General features: G+C 35.9%; 2 protein-coding genes across 2 annotated transcripts in view; one reads left to right on the forward strand and one right to left on the reverse strand.

Moving 5' to 3' along the window:
• The first annotated feature begins 5,868 nt into the window (after nucleotides 1-5,868).
• LOC125668044 (heat shock protein Hsp-16.48/Hsp-16.49-like) lies at nucleotides 5,869-7,967 on the forward strand. The gene is made up of 3 exons (XM_048901779.2): nucleotides 5,869-6,428; nucleotides 7,352-7,531; nucleotides 7,683-7,967. Exons 1-3 carry the CDS (start codon nucleotides 6,153-6,155, stop codon nucleotides 7,800-7,802), a joined length of 576 nt encoding a protein of 191 aa, XP_048757736.1. The 5' UTR covers nucleotides 5,869-6,152; the 3' UTR covers nucleotides 7,803-7,967.
• A 4,009-nt stretch (nucleotides 7,968-11,976) lies between these two features.
• The window catches only part of LOC125668043 (maltase-glucoamylase-like), a 34,099-nt gene continuing 29,217 nt past the window's right edge, over nucleotides 11,977-16,858 (reverse strand). The window contains exon 31 of the mRNA XM_048901778.2: nucleotides 11,977-16,750. Coding sequence (XP_048757735.2) covers nucleotides 12,611-16,750 — 4,140 coding nt within the window. The 3' untranslated portion in view covers nucleotides 11,977-12,610. The remainder of the gene's footprint in view (nucleotides 16,751-16,858) is intronic.

Genomic DNA, 16,858 nt, shown 5'->3' on the forward strand with positions numbered 1-16,858 from the left:
ATATGAGGGGTGGGGAGCAAACGGAGAAAAAAGTTGCCGTCATTTCGTATGAAAATTCTTTGTTTATAGCAAGAAAAGCAGTTCTGCCGAAACCCCATAATCGTAAAAAAAAAAAAAAAAAAAAAAAAAAGGGTATGTGTGTGTGTTCAATTCATCGTTTAACCTTGCATTTTTACTACCATACACCGCCAATGTAAAGTGATCAGCTAATAAATCGATCTTTGCATGTAAAAATAGCAATTTCAAACTTTGTACATGAAAGGTGAAGACAACGAACAGTGATCAATCTCTTAACTCCTGTAAGCAATACAAAATAGATCGTTGGGCAAACACGGACCCCTGGACACACCAGAGGTGGGATTAGGTGCCTAGGAGGAGTAGGCATTCCCTGTCGACCGGTCACACCCGTCGTGAGCCTTGTGTCCTGATCAGGTAAACGGAGTTATCCATAGTCAAAAACACTGTGTCAAGAACGGTCTCACAATCGGTATGAAAGACGTCAGACAGATTTAACCCAAATGATAGGTTTTATTGGCAAACTAGACCGTTATAACGACCATAGAATTTGCGAAATGCTGAATTTAATCGAGACCGTTGAAACCCCTGTGCCATCATCTTGTTTGTCAGTAGCTTGCCTTGATTTAAAAACTGACCATACGCAGAAAATGCTCTTGTGTATCGAATCAGTTGAGAGATATAAACACCATATGCAGGTGATAATGGAATATTGCTACATAAATATGGGAAGTTGACAATGGAGAAGCTGAAATCATCCCGTTTGTCATACAGTTGAGTTGTTAGTTTGCCGTTAATGTCTACTTTCAATAAAATATCTAAGTATGAAGCAGAAGTGGACGACTCTGTGGTGTCTTTTATTTCGAGCTCACAGGGATATATCGAATCGACATATGATTGATTGTATCTTGCTTAACGTCTCGCTCGAGAATTTTTCACTCATATGGAGACGTCACCAAGACCGGTGAAGGGCTTCAAATTTAGGCCTATACTCGGCGCTTACGGCCATTGAGCAGTGAGGGTTCTTTAGCGTGCCACACCTACTGTGACACGGGACATCCGTTTTTAAGGTCATCTCCGAGGACCCGCGACATTCGCACCAGATGCCGAGCGTTTGGCGATGGAACTATCACTACCTATTTTAACGACTTAGATCTGTCGCGACCGGGATTCGAACCCCGGCCTTCCGCATGCGGGGTCGACATATGAATGAAAGTTATTATTGTTAATAGACAAAACGTCGTCGATATATCTAAATGTCGAATTGAAGGCCATATCAAGAGATTTTTTCTCACGTAGAAGTTTTTGAATAAATTCTGCTTCATATGAATATAAAAACAGGTCAGCTAACAAAGGAGCACAATTCGTGCCCATGGGGATTCCAACAGACTGTTGGAAGACCTGATCACCAAAGACCACGAAGATATTGTCAATGAGGAATTCTAGCATATTTTTTTTATTTTAACCTCAGAGTACTTGTGCGTGGAATCAGAGTGGTGTTTAACAAAGGAATTTTTTTGGATGACTAATCACTAGAAATGAATGTTTCCGTTTTCCATTTTTGTTGAAGAATCAACTGTTTATGATGTCAAAAAGTCTAGTCTTTAATTTATCGTGAGGAATGGTCGTGTAAAGTGTTGAAAATCCCTTTAAAAAAATCCCTTCTGGATAGACACATTCCTTGCCTTTCAAAATATTCAAGATAACATACATGGGAAGATTTTATATCAATATATTCTATGAGTATTGTCAGACAAGGGGAATTGTTATTCCAAGAAATCCATTAACATTTATCTTTGGACTAAACCTCGATCCTAAAACCAGTGGAACATATATTTATAAGAAGCGCTGTTTGAATGAAAAACTATCTATTCACGAATTACTTATAGATATCAAAACACACATTTCAACATTGAAATATATGGCTACAAAAAACTGTAAACTCGAAGGTTTCAAAGAGAAATGGGAAACTTGGACAAATATTCTGAATATAAAGCACTGATAGCATTTTACAACAAACCATACAGACCCTGACTATTTGAATTCTTGACAGAAAGAATTTATCTTGTATATAATCTCTATGACAACTCTTATTATTTAATTACATGTATTGTACCTCCAATTTATGACAGCCTTACATTTACTTTCCAACCATGACAACCTTATTCTCTCTCTCTCTCTCTCTCTCTCTCTCTCTCTCTCTCTCTCTCTCTTGTATACTGTTATGATATGTACATTGTGTTGAATTGACTCAGAATTATGCTTAATGACAACATGTATATTGCATTGTGTTGAATTTTCAAATAAATATTGTTAAAAAAAAAATTCACATTTGTAAATAAATGAATTGAAGTGTAAAAAAAAAAGTGTTGAAAAATCATACGTTTTGAGGTTGTTGATTTGAGAAAAGTTTTGCGATTTCAAGTTTACTAAAAAATTTGCATTTTTAGAATCCACATTTGATTTACACCACTTCTGGAATATGTAGTGGCACAGTTCGTTTGAAGTTTCTCCTTCACAGCTGTTAACTTACTGGATCCAGCAATATATCTTTGTAAGGGTTTTTCTGAAGTTTGGGAATCCAGTATAGGGACGGTAACTCATATTCATCCGACCCATTGACTGGGATATTAAATGTGTCTAAAACTGAAGTATACAATGAAATATCTTTTCCGCAACAACGATACAATTAGTGTAGCCTGAAAACAATTGCCTTTAATTTCCGAAATGACTGCAGTTTTGAAATACGATTTGAAATATCTTGATGATATCAGAACATGTTGAATGATTTTCTGATTGGAAATGTAAATGTATCGACTACATTTATATATACATGTATATATACACAAGCACAAAACTGGCCTCAAAATTTACCCCTGTGCTCGGCACTTATGGCCTTTGAGCAGGGAGGCTTTATCGTGCCACACCGAGCCTCGGTTTTTGCGGTCTCATTCGAAGGACCGCCCCATTTAGTAAGTAAGTAAATTTTATTTATAGTCAGCACTGTATACAATAATAACAAATAACATGAGCTCTACAGAGCTCTTAACCGACTATCATTTAGTCGCCTCTTACGACGAGCAAGGGGTACTGAGGACCTATTCTAACCCGGATTCCCACAGGATTGATTGGAAAGAAAATAACTGTCTTATTTCTATACAGGAGAACGCTATCGGAAGATGACAACTTTTGTAATACCATTTTCGCTAGCCAAGGGTTTTCGGTCCATTCCGCTCCCCATAATTTATGGGGAGCGGAGTGGACCGAAAACCCTTGGTTAGCGAAGATATTGTAATACTGGCATACAGGAAAATTAACAGCGACAGATATATAAATATGTAAAGAAATGAAATAAATCTTCCACCAGTAGATATTACCGGTAATGAAAGCACATTTTACAACTATTTGAAGTATGGAGCGCCAAATTAACATAAACTCAAATAATTGAAGATATCTTCAATTATTTGAAGATATCATCAATTCATTTGATGCGCGCAACAATTGAATTAAAGATCTCTTCAAATAATTAATGATATCTTCAATTCTGAATTATTGCGCGCATTAATTGAATTGATGATATCATTAATTCTTCAGCTGAATTGATGCGCGCTTTAATTGAATTAATGATCTCTTCAAATGAATTAATGATATCAACAATTGAATTGATGCGCGCTACAATTCAATTGAAGAGAGCAATAACTGATATAATGCGCGCATTAAATCAATTGATGAGAGCAATAATTGAATTGATGCGCGTATTAATTCATTTGATGAGAGCAATAATTGATTTAATGCGCGCATTAATTCAATTATTGCTCTCTTCAATTGAATGAATGATATCTTTAATTCATTTGAAGAGAGCAATAATTCTTTTAGAGAGAGCAACTATATAATTAAAGATATCTTCAATTCAACATATCCACAATTGAATTAATGATATCTTTAATTGAATTGTTGCTCTCTTTAAAAAAATTGATGCGCGCATTAATTCATTATACAAAATCATTGTAAATGATTTAAAGATATCTTCAATTGAATTAAAGAGATCATCAAATTATTTATACCGAGCTCTAAATTAATTATTGCGAGCAATATTTCTACTAAATTGATGCTCTCATCAAATGAATTGAAGAGAGCAATAATTGAATTAATGCGCGCATCAAATCTATTATTGCTCTCATTATTTGAATTAATGCGCGCATCAATTGAATTAATGAGAGCAATAATTGAATTGAAGCGCGCATTAATTCATTTGATGAGAGGAATAATTGATTTAATGCGCGCATTAATTCAATTAAAGAGAGCAATAATTGAATTGATGATATCTTCAAATAATTGAAGATATCTTCAATTATTTGAGTTTATGTTAATTTGGCGCTCCATATTGAAGAAGTACTATATTAAAATGTCAACATGCAACTATAAAACACTGAATTCTCTAAACACGAAAAATTACTATTTTGTATTAAAGTTAGGAATTACTGACTATTTGAAATTTCCTATTATGAAAGTAGTACGCTCTGAATAATATCTGCCCACCCTTTAGAAATTTGAAACTAGTAAATCAAAACCATGTATACCAAAAGAATGTCAGTTTTGTAAAACTACTGTTCAAGATTACATTTATGTAGGCCTACAAAGATATCAGAAAAAAATATTACCCTTTACATAGCTACACAATCTAATTAAAATCAGACTTCTTAGATCCGCGCCGTATACTCTTACGCAGAGTATACGGCGTGGATTTAAGAAGTCTGATTTTAATTAGATTGTATGTCTACAATTCAAATCATGATATATGAAAGGAAAACCCTTGTACAGTACTTTGCAACCCTGTTAATGTAGTTTATTCTAGAAGGTTATATGTGAATTTTTATATGAATGTTTTGAATTGCGCAGAAAAGTAGAGTGCTATAATTCTACATTATCATACTAATGTTGTATGCAACACTAAATTGCAAAACGTCACTATGTATATTTACATAAAATTAATGTATATATATGAACTGTTTGTACTTAGTGTATTATCATTATATATATCACATATTGTGTAACATTGTGGATGTCAACATGCTTGGCGAATCAATGAATGAATTGCAGAGAGACAGAATGTGTGTGTGTGTGTTGTGGTATCTTCTATGCATTTTACAATATGACATGACATGTTGACTTACTACCAATGCACCGTCCCATTGTATCTTTTGCATTACAGTGGGGTATCAATCATATATGTGCTTGTACTACGTGCCTTTTATCATTATTATGTCTGATTGCATATGTTATTATTTTTCCCTTGTGTATTTCTGACTGTTTTGCATTAGGATACACGGTGGTACTTGCATGTATTACATCAAGTAATGTCTCATGTTATGTACATTTTCTAAGCTCATACTACTAGTATTACTGTATATTGTGTGTGAACCATATGAAACCATGTTTGTATATGGTACACATGTGTAAACTGTATCATGTAGTTATAATGTTTAATTGTTAATTTGTATATGCCCCCTGAGGGCCCTTGATTGGTGAATAAATAAATAAACATATGCACTTATTATAAACATGAACATGTTGACCTAGTACCAATGCACCGTCCGGTGGTGTCTTTTGCATTACTATACAGTGGAGTATTAATCATATGTACTTATACTACCTTTACTATTATTACATGTAGTATTGTTATGTATATGTATATATTTTCTTCCTGTGTGTATTTCTGACTGTTTTGCATTAGGATACACGGTGGTACTTACATGTAAAACATTAATTATTATCATGTTAAATATGTATCATGTTATGAACATTGTTTGAGCTCATACTAATAGTGCATATTCTGCTTTTCTTTTCAATATTTCTTTTCTTTTTATTATCATTTTTATAAACATTGCACATTGAAATGTTAACAATCATGTATGCTGTTTGTCCAAGAGGGCCCTAATTTGGAAAATAAATCATATCATATGTGCAATATGCTTGTTTACTACAAAAATACATCTAACGGAAATCCCCTTTTTCTAAATCTATCTTGTTTACATTTCGTCAGACGATTCTGGAACGACGTAGAAAAAGTCGGATTTGGTATATATATGCAGAAGTGTTTATCTCACCAATAGCGGAATTTCAGAAAGAGAGCAAGAATGATGTCCAGGTTTTGTCCGAGAATGTACCGAGGGGTACAAGCCCTGGGGAGCAGGGGATTCAGCCAGCGGGATGTTCCCGTTCATCGGCACAGCGCCCGGGACCATCACCGAGAAGACATTGTACCATGGGGTTGGAACGATTCTGTATTTCCATCCAGACTTTTCCCCGGATTCCGTTCTCGGTTCCGAGACATGGAGAAGATGATGAGGGACATGGAGAACGTGCTGGAACACAAGTATTTGTCTTTTCCAGCGAGGGGCGAGGAGTCCTCGGTAAGCTGACATTAAACTAGGACTGTGAACATACACTGTTTTGTCAGACATCTTTTCGATTATTGCTCAGGTTTTGTACATGCAAATTCAAATATGTAAATGCACGGTAGAGTCTCTTTTGCATTAAAGAATTAAAAGTAAGACAGAGACTTGGAGATCAATGACCTCAGTTGACCTAGTTCAATATTGCGATGCACCTTGTTTACAAAATGTGTATGTCGGCAAATCAAGGTCGCCGCACGTAGCAGAAATAGATAATACCTGTGCATAGGTTCAGTAACATGAAGTTTGCGACGTAAATCGATTGACAGATTTTTTGTGCAAGCTAAAGCTATATATAAACTATGAATTTACTTATAACAGACATAAATTATTAAGCACAATGAAAAGTCGTTGTAAACTATGCCTAGTTAACAATATTATCATTCAAAACAGTTCCATCCGTACTTTATAGTTGCGTCATGCACAAAGTCAGCATTGATTTAAACATCATCATTAAGTCAATTTTAAATTTAAAAACGAGAGGTTGTTATCTGGCATATTTTAGGGTCTGACTAAGTCACTTACTGAAACGGGTTAACTTTATTTGTGATGCCTTCGGTTTTTCATGATGTTGATATAAAACAACCATATTACAGGTATAATTTATTTCATAAACTGTTTCCGTTGATATTAAATTTGTTAACCTTGCGTAGTTAAGTGTGCAAGACTCTCGGTAGCTGACCACTTTTGGTATTCATATATTTGAAGTCACGCAACGTCCTTTCATGGGTTATAGTTGATGCAATAATCTTGTTTATTGCGTTGTACATTAGTGTAGCGATCTATGTGAGCGGATCATGGGATCTGATTTTAATCAGATTGCCATTCAAATGGACCGTTTTCAGTAGATATTTCAAATGTAACATAAATATCTTTTTAAGGTTGAGATCAGTAACAACAAGCTGAAGATAAAGTTGAATATCCATCAATTTAAACCAGAAGAAATAAACGTGAAAATTCAGGACAATAAACTGACCATCAGCGGAAAGCACGAGAAGAAGTCAGAGGAAGGACATAGTTATTTTGCTCAGGAGTTCACTCAACAATACACCATCCCAGAGGTATTCACGAATCCCCACTGAGCTACTAATTTGAATAGTCTCTCCTTCAAAATTGATACAATAAGAGCTTCTTGCAAGATAATTTACCTAACTTATAAAGAAGCCTGGACTATATTTACAAGTGAAACTTTAATATTGCTTATTTTCACAGGAAATTGATTCGGATGGTATCATCTCAACCTTCTCTGATGAGGGTGTGCTGCTGATTCAAGGAAAATCCAAGGAGAAGGGCACAAACGAGCCACGGGAGATTCCCATTGACAGGAGCTAGACTAGGGCATATACACTGTCACAGTATCAAATGGACTTTTGTGACAGAGAGGTTTAGAAAAATAATGTTTTCCACTGCCAAACAGCAGATAAAATGCACTGAAAGTGTTGTTGGTGTTTATATGTTTTCCATGTAAAATTTTCAATAAAATTGAATGAAGTTGTACTCTGAACTTATTTGTTTGTATTCATCCAGTAATGGTAATGCTGTGCACTGGTAATAGAAGTGAAGTGTTTACCGATGATAAAACACAGTCTTGTGTAAATCCTCCAGAACACGGCACTGATCCAGGGGAAATGGACCCGGTTTAGAAGATTAGAATTTCCTCAATGCACTATAGTTACATATTGATATTTTCAGTATAAGAATTGCTGAATGTAGATTTAGAAATGTCTAGTAATGCTAGTTTTAGTTATGAATATGTCCTTGCCTATTGTCATTTGAACCGACATTACAGAGATAATATACATTCTCTAATTTAGCTGCTTAAGAATTGCGTTGATAGCATTATTCATTGTGTTAAGACTGTTTAGTCAATCTAATTAAAATCAGACTTCTTAGATCCTCGCCGTATACTTTGCGAATGTGAGCGTATCCTAGGATCTGATTTTAATTAGATTGACTGTTTAGTTTTTATGGTATTCAAACATAGCAATAATGCCTTCTAGTTTACACCTGATTGATTTTTTGAAGGTCTCTTATGCACATCTAACATATCTTCAAACGTAAGGTGTACTTAATTTGAAAGTCCACTTTTAAAAGGTAAATTATCACTTGAGTAAACTGATATCCACGATCTGAAAGTTGCTTTGTTGCATGTATAACTCAGCTTATGACAACGAGACGACATCGGTTTCTTCGTTATCGAATTCACATATTTATGTAACAATATTCAATTATCACCTGAAACTAGTGTTTATAACTCAACTGATTCGATACGCGAGAGCATGTTCAGCGTATGATAAATTTTAAAAACCGAGACCAGCTACTGACAAATTATTTGATGTTACTGGGGTTTCAACGGTCTCGTTTAAATTCAGCATTTTGCAAATTCAATATATCAGTATATGGTCGTTATATAATGAACTAATTTGCAAATACAACCTGCTATTGGGTCGGATGTTGTCTGTCACGAGGATGCTTACTCCTAGACAACTGATTCCATAGTCTCGTTCAACCAGGCACTCGACTGTCTCCGCAAATCTCCGACGAGCAGACTGGTTGCACGAGACTAAGTACTGGTTCCACCTCTTGTGTCTCCATGGGCCTGTGTTTGCATTATTTATAGGATTTTCTGTGAGCAAAAAGAAATCTAAACAGTTTTGTAGCGCCTCTTTTGTCGTAGAGAGTATAACCAAGTCATCTGCAAGGAACAAACAACCAATAAAAAGAACGTTGAAGTTCTGAAGAATCTGTTTTACAATCAATTTGCAAGATCTAAGCGAGAGTAATCTATAATGATAATTAAATTTGTGGGTGAAAGATTATCCCCCCTCTTTACACCACGTGTAGTAAGAATCAGTTGCAGACGTCCGTTGAAGCTACCGTAGTAAATAAAAAGACAAAAGTCACTGACAAGTTATGCTTCATGTTCATTGAACCACATACTTTACTACGATTCCAAACACGACTTAGAAGTTGTCAATTGCAAACAAGTCCTCTGTAACCACCCATCCCACTTATTTCTATTTCGTTAAAGTACGGTCGAATATATTTATATCATTTGTATTCTCCAATATAAACTTGTAATATCATGGATATGTTACACATTCTTTTCAAGAAAATGCTTCATTTCTTTTATTTAAAAAAATTTGTAAGCATTTACAGCCTCAACAAATCAAAACTGTACACAGTGGAATAGCTACTTGAAATATCATCAGTTTTACTGTTAGACTTGCACTTGAATGGTATTTATTCAATACTTATAGGTTATAGACTTTGTATGGGAAAATATGACGACCGAGTTTTTTGGCGCGTAGACGGACCGAGCTTGCGACAAAAAACGAGGTCGTCATATTTCCCATACAAAGTCTATAACCTTTTTATTATATGCTTTCAATTTCATTTAGAAACTAACAATAATTTTATTTTTAACAATAACTTTATCGGTTTAACTGAGTAAAAGATGAAAAACACGAAAAATTTCAAAATTAACGGCGTAGAAATTTGATTGTGACGTAATGTTTGCGGGCCGGAATGTTTCCGGGCATATATCGTGTGATATATGCCCGCAAACTTTTAAAGAAAAAAGAAGAGATGAAATTGAAAGTATATAATAATCGGTCATATTTCCAAACATTTCGTGGAATAATAAAGAGATAGATCTTACACCTTGATGTTACGAAATTTGATAAATTCGATATAAAGTATCCGAAACATAAATAATCCTAGTAAGTTTTCATCGAAAGAAAACTAGATTTTAAAACTCCGATTAAACTTTGAAGGGCATCAACATGGGAAACAAATCACATGGAAATTTTTAACCAAAAAAAAATATTACTTTAAAAATATTGCCCACTTACCTTAAAGGGGCATGGACACGATTTGAGCTCAAAATTTTCAAATTTTATATTTTCATTATTATTACTTTAAAATATTGCCCACTTACTACTAAACTATACGACATGGGGGATACACATTGAAACATACAATACAAAACAAACGACGATTGCTTAAGAACACTGATATTCCAAGAAAATTCTGAAGATTTTTCTCATTTTTGAGCAAAAGGAGATAAGTCCTTATAATTGACTTTCCGTAATCTCTCTCTGATTTCCATGCAAGCCGGATTACATGAACTACCAGTATATGTTTAAATCTGTAGTCATCAAATAAAAATGTGTTCCCATGAAATAAAATTCATTTGCACGAAAACAAAACTATTGGAACAAGTTTTGCTATTATTCAGATTCATTTGTATAAATTTTTATTTATCTATTATTTACAATTGGAATCTAGAGAACCTTGTATGAACCAATCACAAAAATACAAACCATACCCCACGTATTTCTGACACGTGTCATACATATTTCACTATTGGTACATATTTGTATATGACCAAAGATTACGTACTGACCCACAGGGGAAAACATCAGAAACAACCTTAATTTTAAACCTTAGACGTGAGATTATGGTGGAGCTCCTGATTGACAATATCTACGTATTGTTTGGAGATCGGGTCTTCCAACTGTCTTTTAAATTCCCATGGGTACAAATTGTGTTCCTTTATTAGCAGACTTGTTTCTGTATTCTTGTGTGTCTGGATTCATTATTTGGGAAAAACTTCGACATGAGAAGAAAATCTCTCGTTGTGGCCTTCAACTCAATATTTAGGTATATCAAAAATATTCATTTTCATTCACATGCCGATTCGATATATTCCAGTGAACTTGAAATAAAAGACATTAGAGTCTTCCACATCTGTTTTATATTTTGATGTTTTACTGAACAGAACCGTTAAAAGTAACAACTCAACCTGACAAATCTTAGGGCTATTGTTTTGAAATATGGTCCACAGTATATCATTGCATTTTCACATGAAATAAAATGAATGGAGCATTTCATAATCAAATGACAGGTTCCATCTGCCGTGTGCTCTCTATCCTGAACAATTATCTACTATGCTAAACATCTATAATAATTTGTATCGGATACCTTAACAAATCAAACCGTGCAGTATAATCGCAAGGTCATAAACATGTTAACTTATAACATAGTGATGCACCATGTCAAACATGCGAAACCTCATCAAAGGATGACCAAAATCGTTTCAACATGATCACGACTTCATATCCAAAGAATCATAACCGATATAAGGTCACATACAAATATGTTGATTAATGATGTGTACTGTACACATCGGCTCTTTCATCTCGTACCCAGAATTCTCGTAGGGATCCGGGTTATATACCGCTTGCTTGTCCTTCGGATGAAACCGTAAAAACCGAGGTCCCGTGTCACAACAGGATCCCTCCCTGCTCAAAGGCCGTAGTCGTCGAACAAAGGCCTAAAGTTTGCAGCCCTTCACCGGCAATGTCGACATCTCCATATGAGTGAAAAGTTCTCGAGAGGGACGTTAATTAAACAAAATACAACCAATCAACAGTCGTACCTAGAAAACTCCGGCTATGCCTGGTACCATTAAACCATTAGAGAAATAAGAACTTGTACAAGCTACGAATTATTACATTTATTTGGTAATACATGCATGATTAAAGTATGATATACATTCAAAATAATTCCAATGGAAGTTGTGTGTTAGCTATTGCTCGATACAAATAAATCCTTAGTATGAATATATAAGCAAAGCTAAATAAAGTTTGAAAGTATTACGATATATTTATTCTTTCAAACTGATGAAATGGACCCAATTTTGACGAACTTTCAATTTTGAGACGAACCCAAGCATTTTTCACGCACGTTGAAAACAAAACCTACTTGAAGTGAGTTATCCCTTTTATTTATTGAACTTTGAAAAATCTATATACGAAAATGTATAATTTTTTCCAGGAGTGTTTTCGTCAGCTTTGCATTTCACTAAAACTCTTCATGATGTTTGCATTTGCGGGATAACTATCACTCTAATTAATTCCGAGTATAAAATACACACAAAACAAATGTACTGAACATGCTACACAGAAACACATAAAAAAGCAAACATTGATCAATTCATAGCCAACATATTGCACTAGCGGATTAACATATTCCATACCGGAGGAACAAGTACACGTTGTATACAAGCATTCTTATGTCCTTGAATCATGAAAATAATACATGTTTATGTGATGCTATTATTGGAAATGTATACATTATGATATGTAAACATCTATGTCATATTTCAATGTATTTGTTAAGTTCATGATATGCAATGTGTTATGTGGTTTCCTCGCTTCAAATGACATACTTGTATTGTTTATTTTCACACTAGTTATTTCACGGTTCACTCCATATATACTGATACTCTTTATGTTTATATCATCATAACTTGTCTCGTTATGATGGAGAATTCTCATCGCGAAATGTGTCCCATTGAAGCGAAACGTAGACAGATAAATGTTGTTGTTTTCAACGGTATCTATGGACTCTCCGTCATCCAGGAAAAGCGACCCCTCCGCTTTTTCGTTTTTGTCTAGGACTACGACTATTTCCATTGGGTTTTTCCTGCTGACTATTGTGTTAACGCTCGGTTGCTGTGTTGGAAGGATGCTGCCCCCGCGCACAAAGACGGGAATTTCATCTCGTGGGGCGGACATAGTAAGCGTTTCTTTACCGTGTTGACTTACAAGTTCACCGGTTTTAAAGTCGAACCATCGACCTTCTGGAAAATAGACCTCCACCTCGATCTTACCTGTACTAAGGACAGGGGATATCATTATTGCCGATCCCCACATGAACTGGGTGTCGATTCTACGTGATTTTAAATCTTCGGGGAAATTCTGCATTAGAGATCGAATGACGGTACCACCCTTGGTATGCACATCGTAAAACAGAGTATACAGATAGGGCAGAAGTGAATATCTCAAGTTTAAAACTCTTCTTGCGGAATCGGCATTTGCTGGACCAAATATGGCAGGATCTTGATCTTTCATATTAATTGTATTATGATTTCTGGAAAATGTGTAAAATGCGCCAAGCTGCATCCATCTTTCACAGAGTTCTGCAGAAGGATGCCCAAAAAACCCACAGATGTCAGACCCAATATATGGTATTCCAAAGAGGTTAAATTCCAGTATTCCAATAACCGAATCGTGGACATCTGGCCATCTGCTGTCATTATCCCCCAGCCAGTGACCAGCGTATTTTCCACTGGATGGATAAGTAGACCGCGATATAACGATTCCTCTTTTGTTTGATTTCGTAGCTTCGCGGAGTCCGTATAGAGTTGGTTCCGTTTCACTCCAGCCGTATAAACTGTGAACGTCATAATGGTTGAATTCGCCATCATTTTGTAAAGCTACCATGCACAACGTTTTATCCGACAAGCGGGGTCCATACACACCTCTTGGTTTATAAGGCGGATCGTCTAATGCCGAAGTGGGACATTTTAGTGACCAGTACGGTTTAACATTTTCAGGCCAGTTGAATGGCCTTTCCTCATTAGTTCCAAAGTTTGCTGGCTCGTTCATGTCTATCCATAAACCATCGAAGGGTAATTTACGATAGTGCTCTACTATCAACTTTTTCCAATATTCTCGTGTAGTGTTCTTAAGAAAATCTGGAAAAACAGTTTTACCTTTAGGCCACACATATCCCAGCATATCCGTTCCATTTCGCGAATCGTTAAAATGTGGCCACTTGATAAATACGTTCTGTACTTTTCCTTGTTCATAAGGTGCATAACTGGTTTCGTTACTTATGAGCGCTGGATCAAGTATTATAATAAAATGTATGTTTTGAGCTTGCAACTCTTTTACATATCCTGAAAGATTTTTGAAATTCACTTCATCAATTGTAAAATCCTTCCGTTCATCCATATGGTCTATATCTGCATATTGTATATCAAGAGGAATTTTATTATCGGTCATCCTTTTGGTAGCTGCCTTCAGATTGTCTAAATTGTTATATCCATATCGACTTAATTGAAAACCTAGTGCCCAATATGGCGGTAGGTATGGTCGTCCTATTAGTTCTGTGTACTGCTGAATAACATTCTCTGGAGTTGGACCCATAAATACATAAAAGTCAAGAATCCCGCCAACTGTTCTGTAGGTCAGCGATGGACGAGGACTAAATACAACTTCCATGGCGTTACTGTTCAGCAGAAGTACTCCGTTAGAATTTCCTTGGTCGTCTTCAACACACATGTAAAATGGATGAACCCCATACAGGTTTGCATAATCCCCCCAATTCACACCATTATCACGGGAGAACATAGGCCATCTTTTGAAGTTCATATCGTGTTTGAATGTGAAGTGGCGATTTTCACCAAAACCATACACGTAGGTAGAGGGAAGAATTGTGGATACTTGGAGAAACTGGTTTGCAAACGTGAAACCTCCAAGAGACGTGTCAAAAATTGTCTTTTTTGTATCCTTTCTTTTAACTTTAAAGTGAAAAATAGAACTATTATCATTGGTATACTCTACTTCATATTTTTGATCTACTATAGATGGTCTAATGTTTGTATTTAAAGGAACAGGTACTTCATATCTTTTGGATACTGGGTCATCGAACTTTAATCGCACAATGTTTTCAGATATTTCCTGAATACTCAGTCTAATGTTATGTAAATCGCCTCCAAACATTGATGACCGATTCCTCCACTGAAGGTAAACTGTGTTATTACTACCGGTATAATGCGATTCGTTTACAAATGAGTATCCATACTTAGAATTATCTACAAAACATGCTGGTACAGAGTTTTTATTTTCTGCTTTTTGCCATATGCAGCCCCTATTTTCACACATTAACTTGTTCTGATTTTCATCATCAGTGATGTCTGGCAAGCAATCCACTCGTGACGCTTCATCCTCTTCCGGTTTGAGTTCCTCTCTAAATTCGATAGCAAAATCTTCTCGAAGAGAAATCTGCAGGTTTTTAATAGTTTTCTTTGAGTCACCTTCAATGTTAATGGCTGAATCGTTACCTTGAATGTAAGCATATCTAATCCTGTTCGATAATCCCAAAATAACTACAGTGTTTACTAATAAATTTTGTGTAAGTGAATCATTCTTCTTTTGAGTGGTCATACTTAAAACAGCGTTACTGAATTGAAATTTTGAATAGAAATATTTGGAATTCTTCAAGGTGTCAATGCTTTCTCCGTCGTCCCAGAAAAGTTCGCCATTTGCCGTTTGACGTCTCCCATCGTCGTCCAGAGCCACCAGCAGCGTGAATGGTTTCTGACGACTTTCGGTGGTCGTCAGAGCCGAATCTTGCTGTGGAATGATATGTCCACCTCTCACGTGAAGATGTATCTTGGAGTCTTCATCGACCTCCTGAATGAGTCTTTGCCCTCCCGAATAATGTTTGCCGGTGTAAAAGTCGTACCAATGACCGGATGGCAAGTAGAATGACAAAGTCGTTTGATTTTCATAGAGAATAGGAGATATCAGAAGCGCTGGACCCCAGAGAAACTGTGAATCTATGTCGTATGTAATTTTGTCTCTCGGAAATTCGTGATGAAGAGGCCTCATGACCGTCCCACCTTTGATATGCGACTTATAAAACAAGGTATATAAGTAGGGAAGAAGGGAATATCGGGTTTCTAACGCTACGCGTGACGCTTCCGCGACGTCTTCTCCAAAATAGGCTGGGTCTTGAGGTTTATTACCTATCCCATTATGATTTCTGCTAAATGTATAAAATGCCCCTAGTTGCATCCATCTTTTACATAGCTGTGGGGAAGTATTTCCAAAAAACCCACAAATGTCCGCTCCAATGTACGGTATTCCAAACAAATTAAATTCCAAACTACCGATAATGGACAAATGGACGTCTGGCCACACTGCGGAATTGTCGCCAAGCCAATGACCTGCATATTTTCCACTTCCGGGGAACGTAGAACGCGATATAACTATTCCTCTTTTGTTCGTAGCTTGTCTGAGACCCCTCAGAGTTGTTTCTGTTTGACTCCAGCCATACAAACTGTGAACATCATAGTGGTTGTACTCTTCATTGTTTCCCTGTTTCGCTACCATACATATAGTTTTATCTGATATAAGTATTTTCTTATCTTCTTTATCGTAGACAAAAGCCGCCATAGTCCTATATGGAGGATCCTCTAATGATTCACTCTCATTGCATTTTAGACTCCAATACGGTAAAGCCCCATCTGGCCAATTCCAAGGTTTTTCTAAATTGGTTCCAAAGTTGGCTGGCTCGTTCATGTCGATCCAAAGACCGTCAAAAGTCAGATTGTTGTGATGGTTCTTGATGAGTTCTTCCCATACCTGCTTTGTTTCATTTTTAAAGAAATCTGGAAAGATTACTTTCCCTTCTGGCCATACCTAAAACAAAGAAACATAACCACAGGATTTCATTGTCAATACATTGTTCATCTTATGGCAATTTACAGAACATTGTTGCTGGTAATTGTAATGTAACAATGATTCCAT

This window comes from Ostrea edulis, chromosome 4 (genome assembly GCF_947568905.1).
Source record: "Ostrea edulis chromosome 4, xbOstEdul1.1, whole genome shotgun sequence".
Taxonomy (NCBI): Eukaryota; Metazoa; Mollusca; class Bivalvia; order Ostreida; family Ostreidae; genus Ostrea; species Ostrea edulis.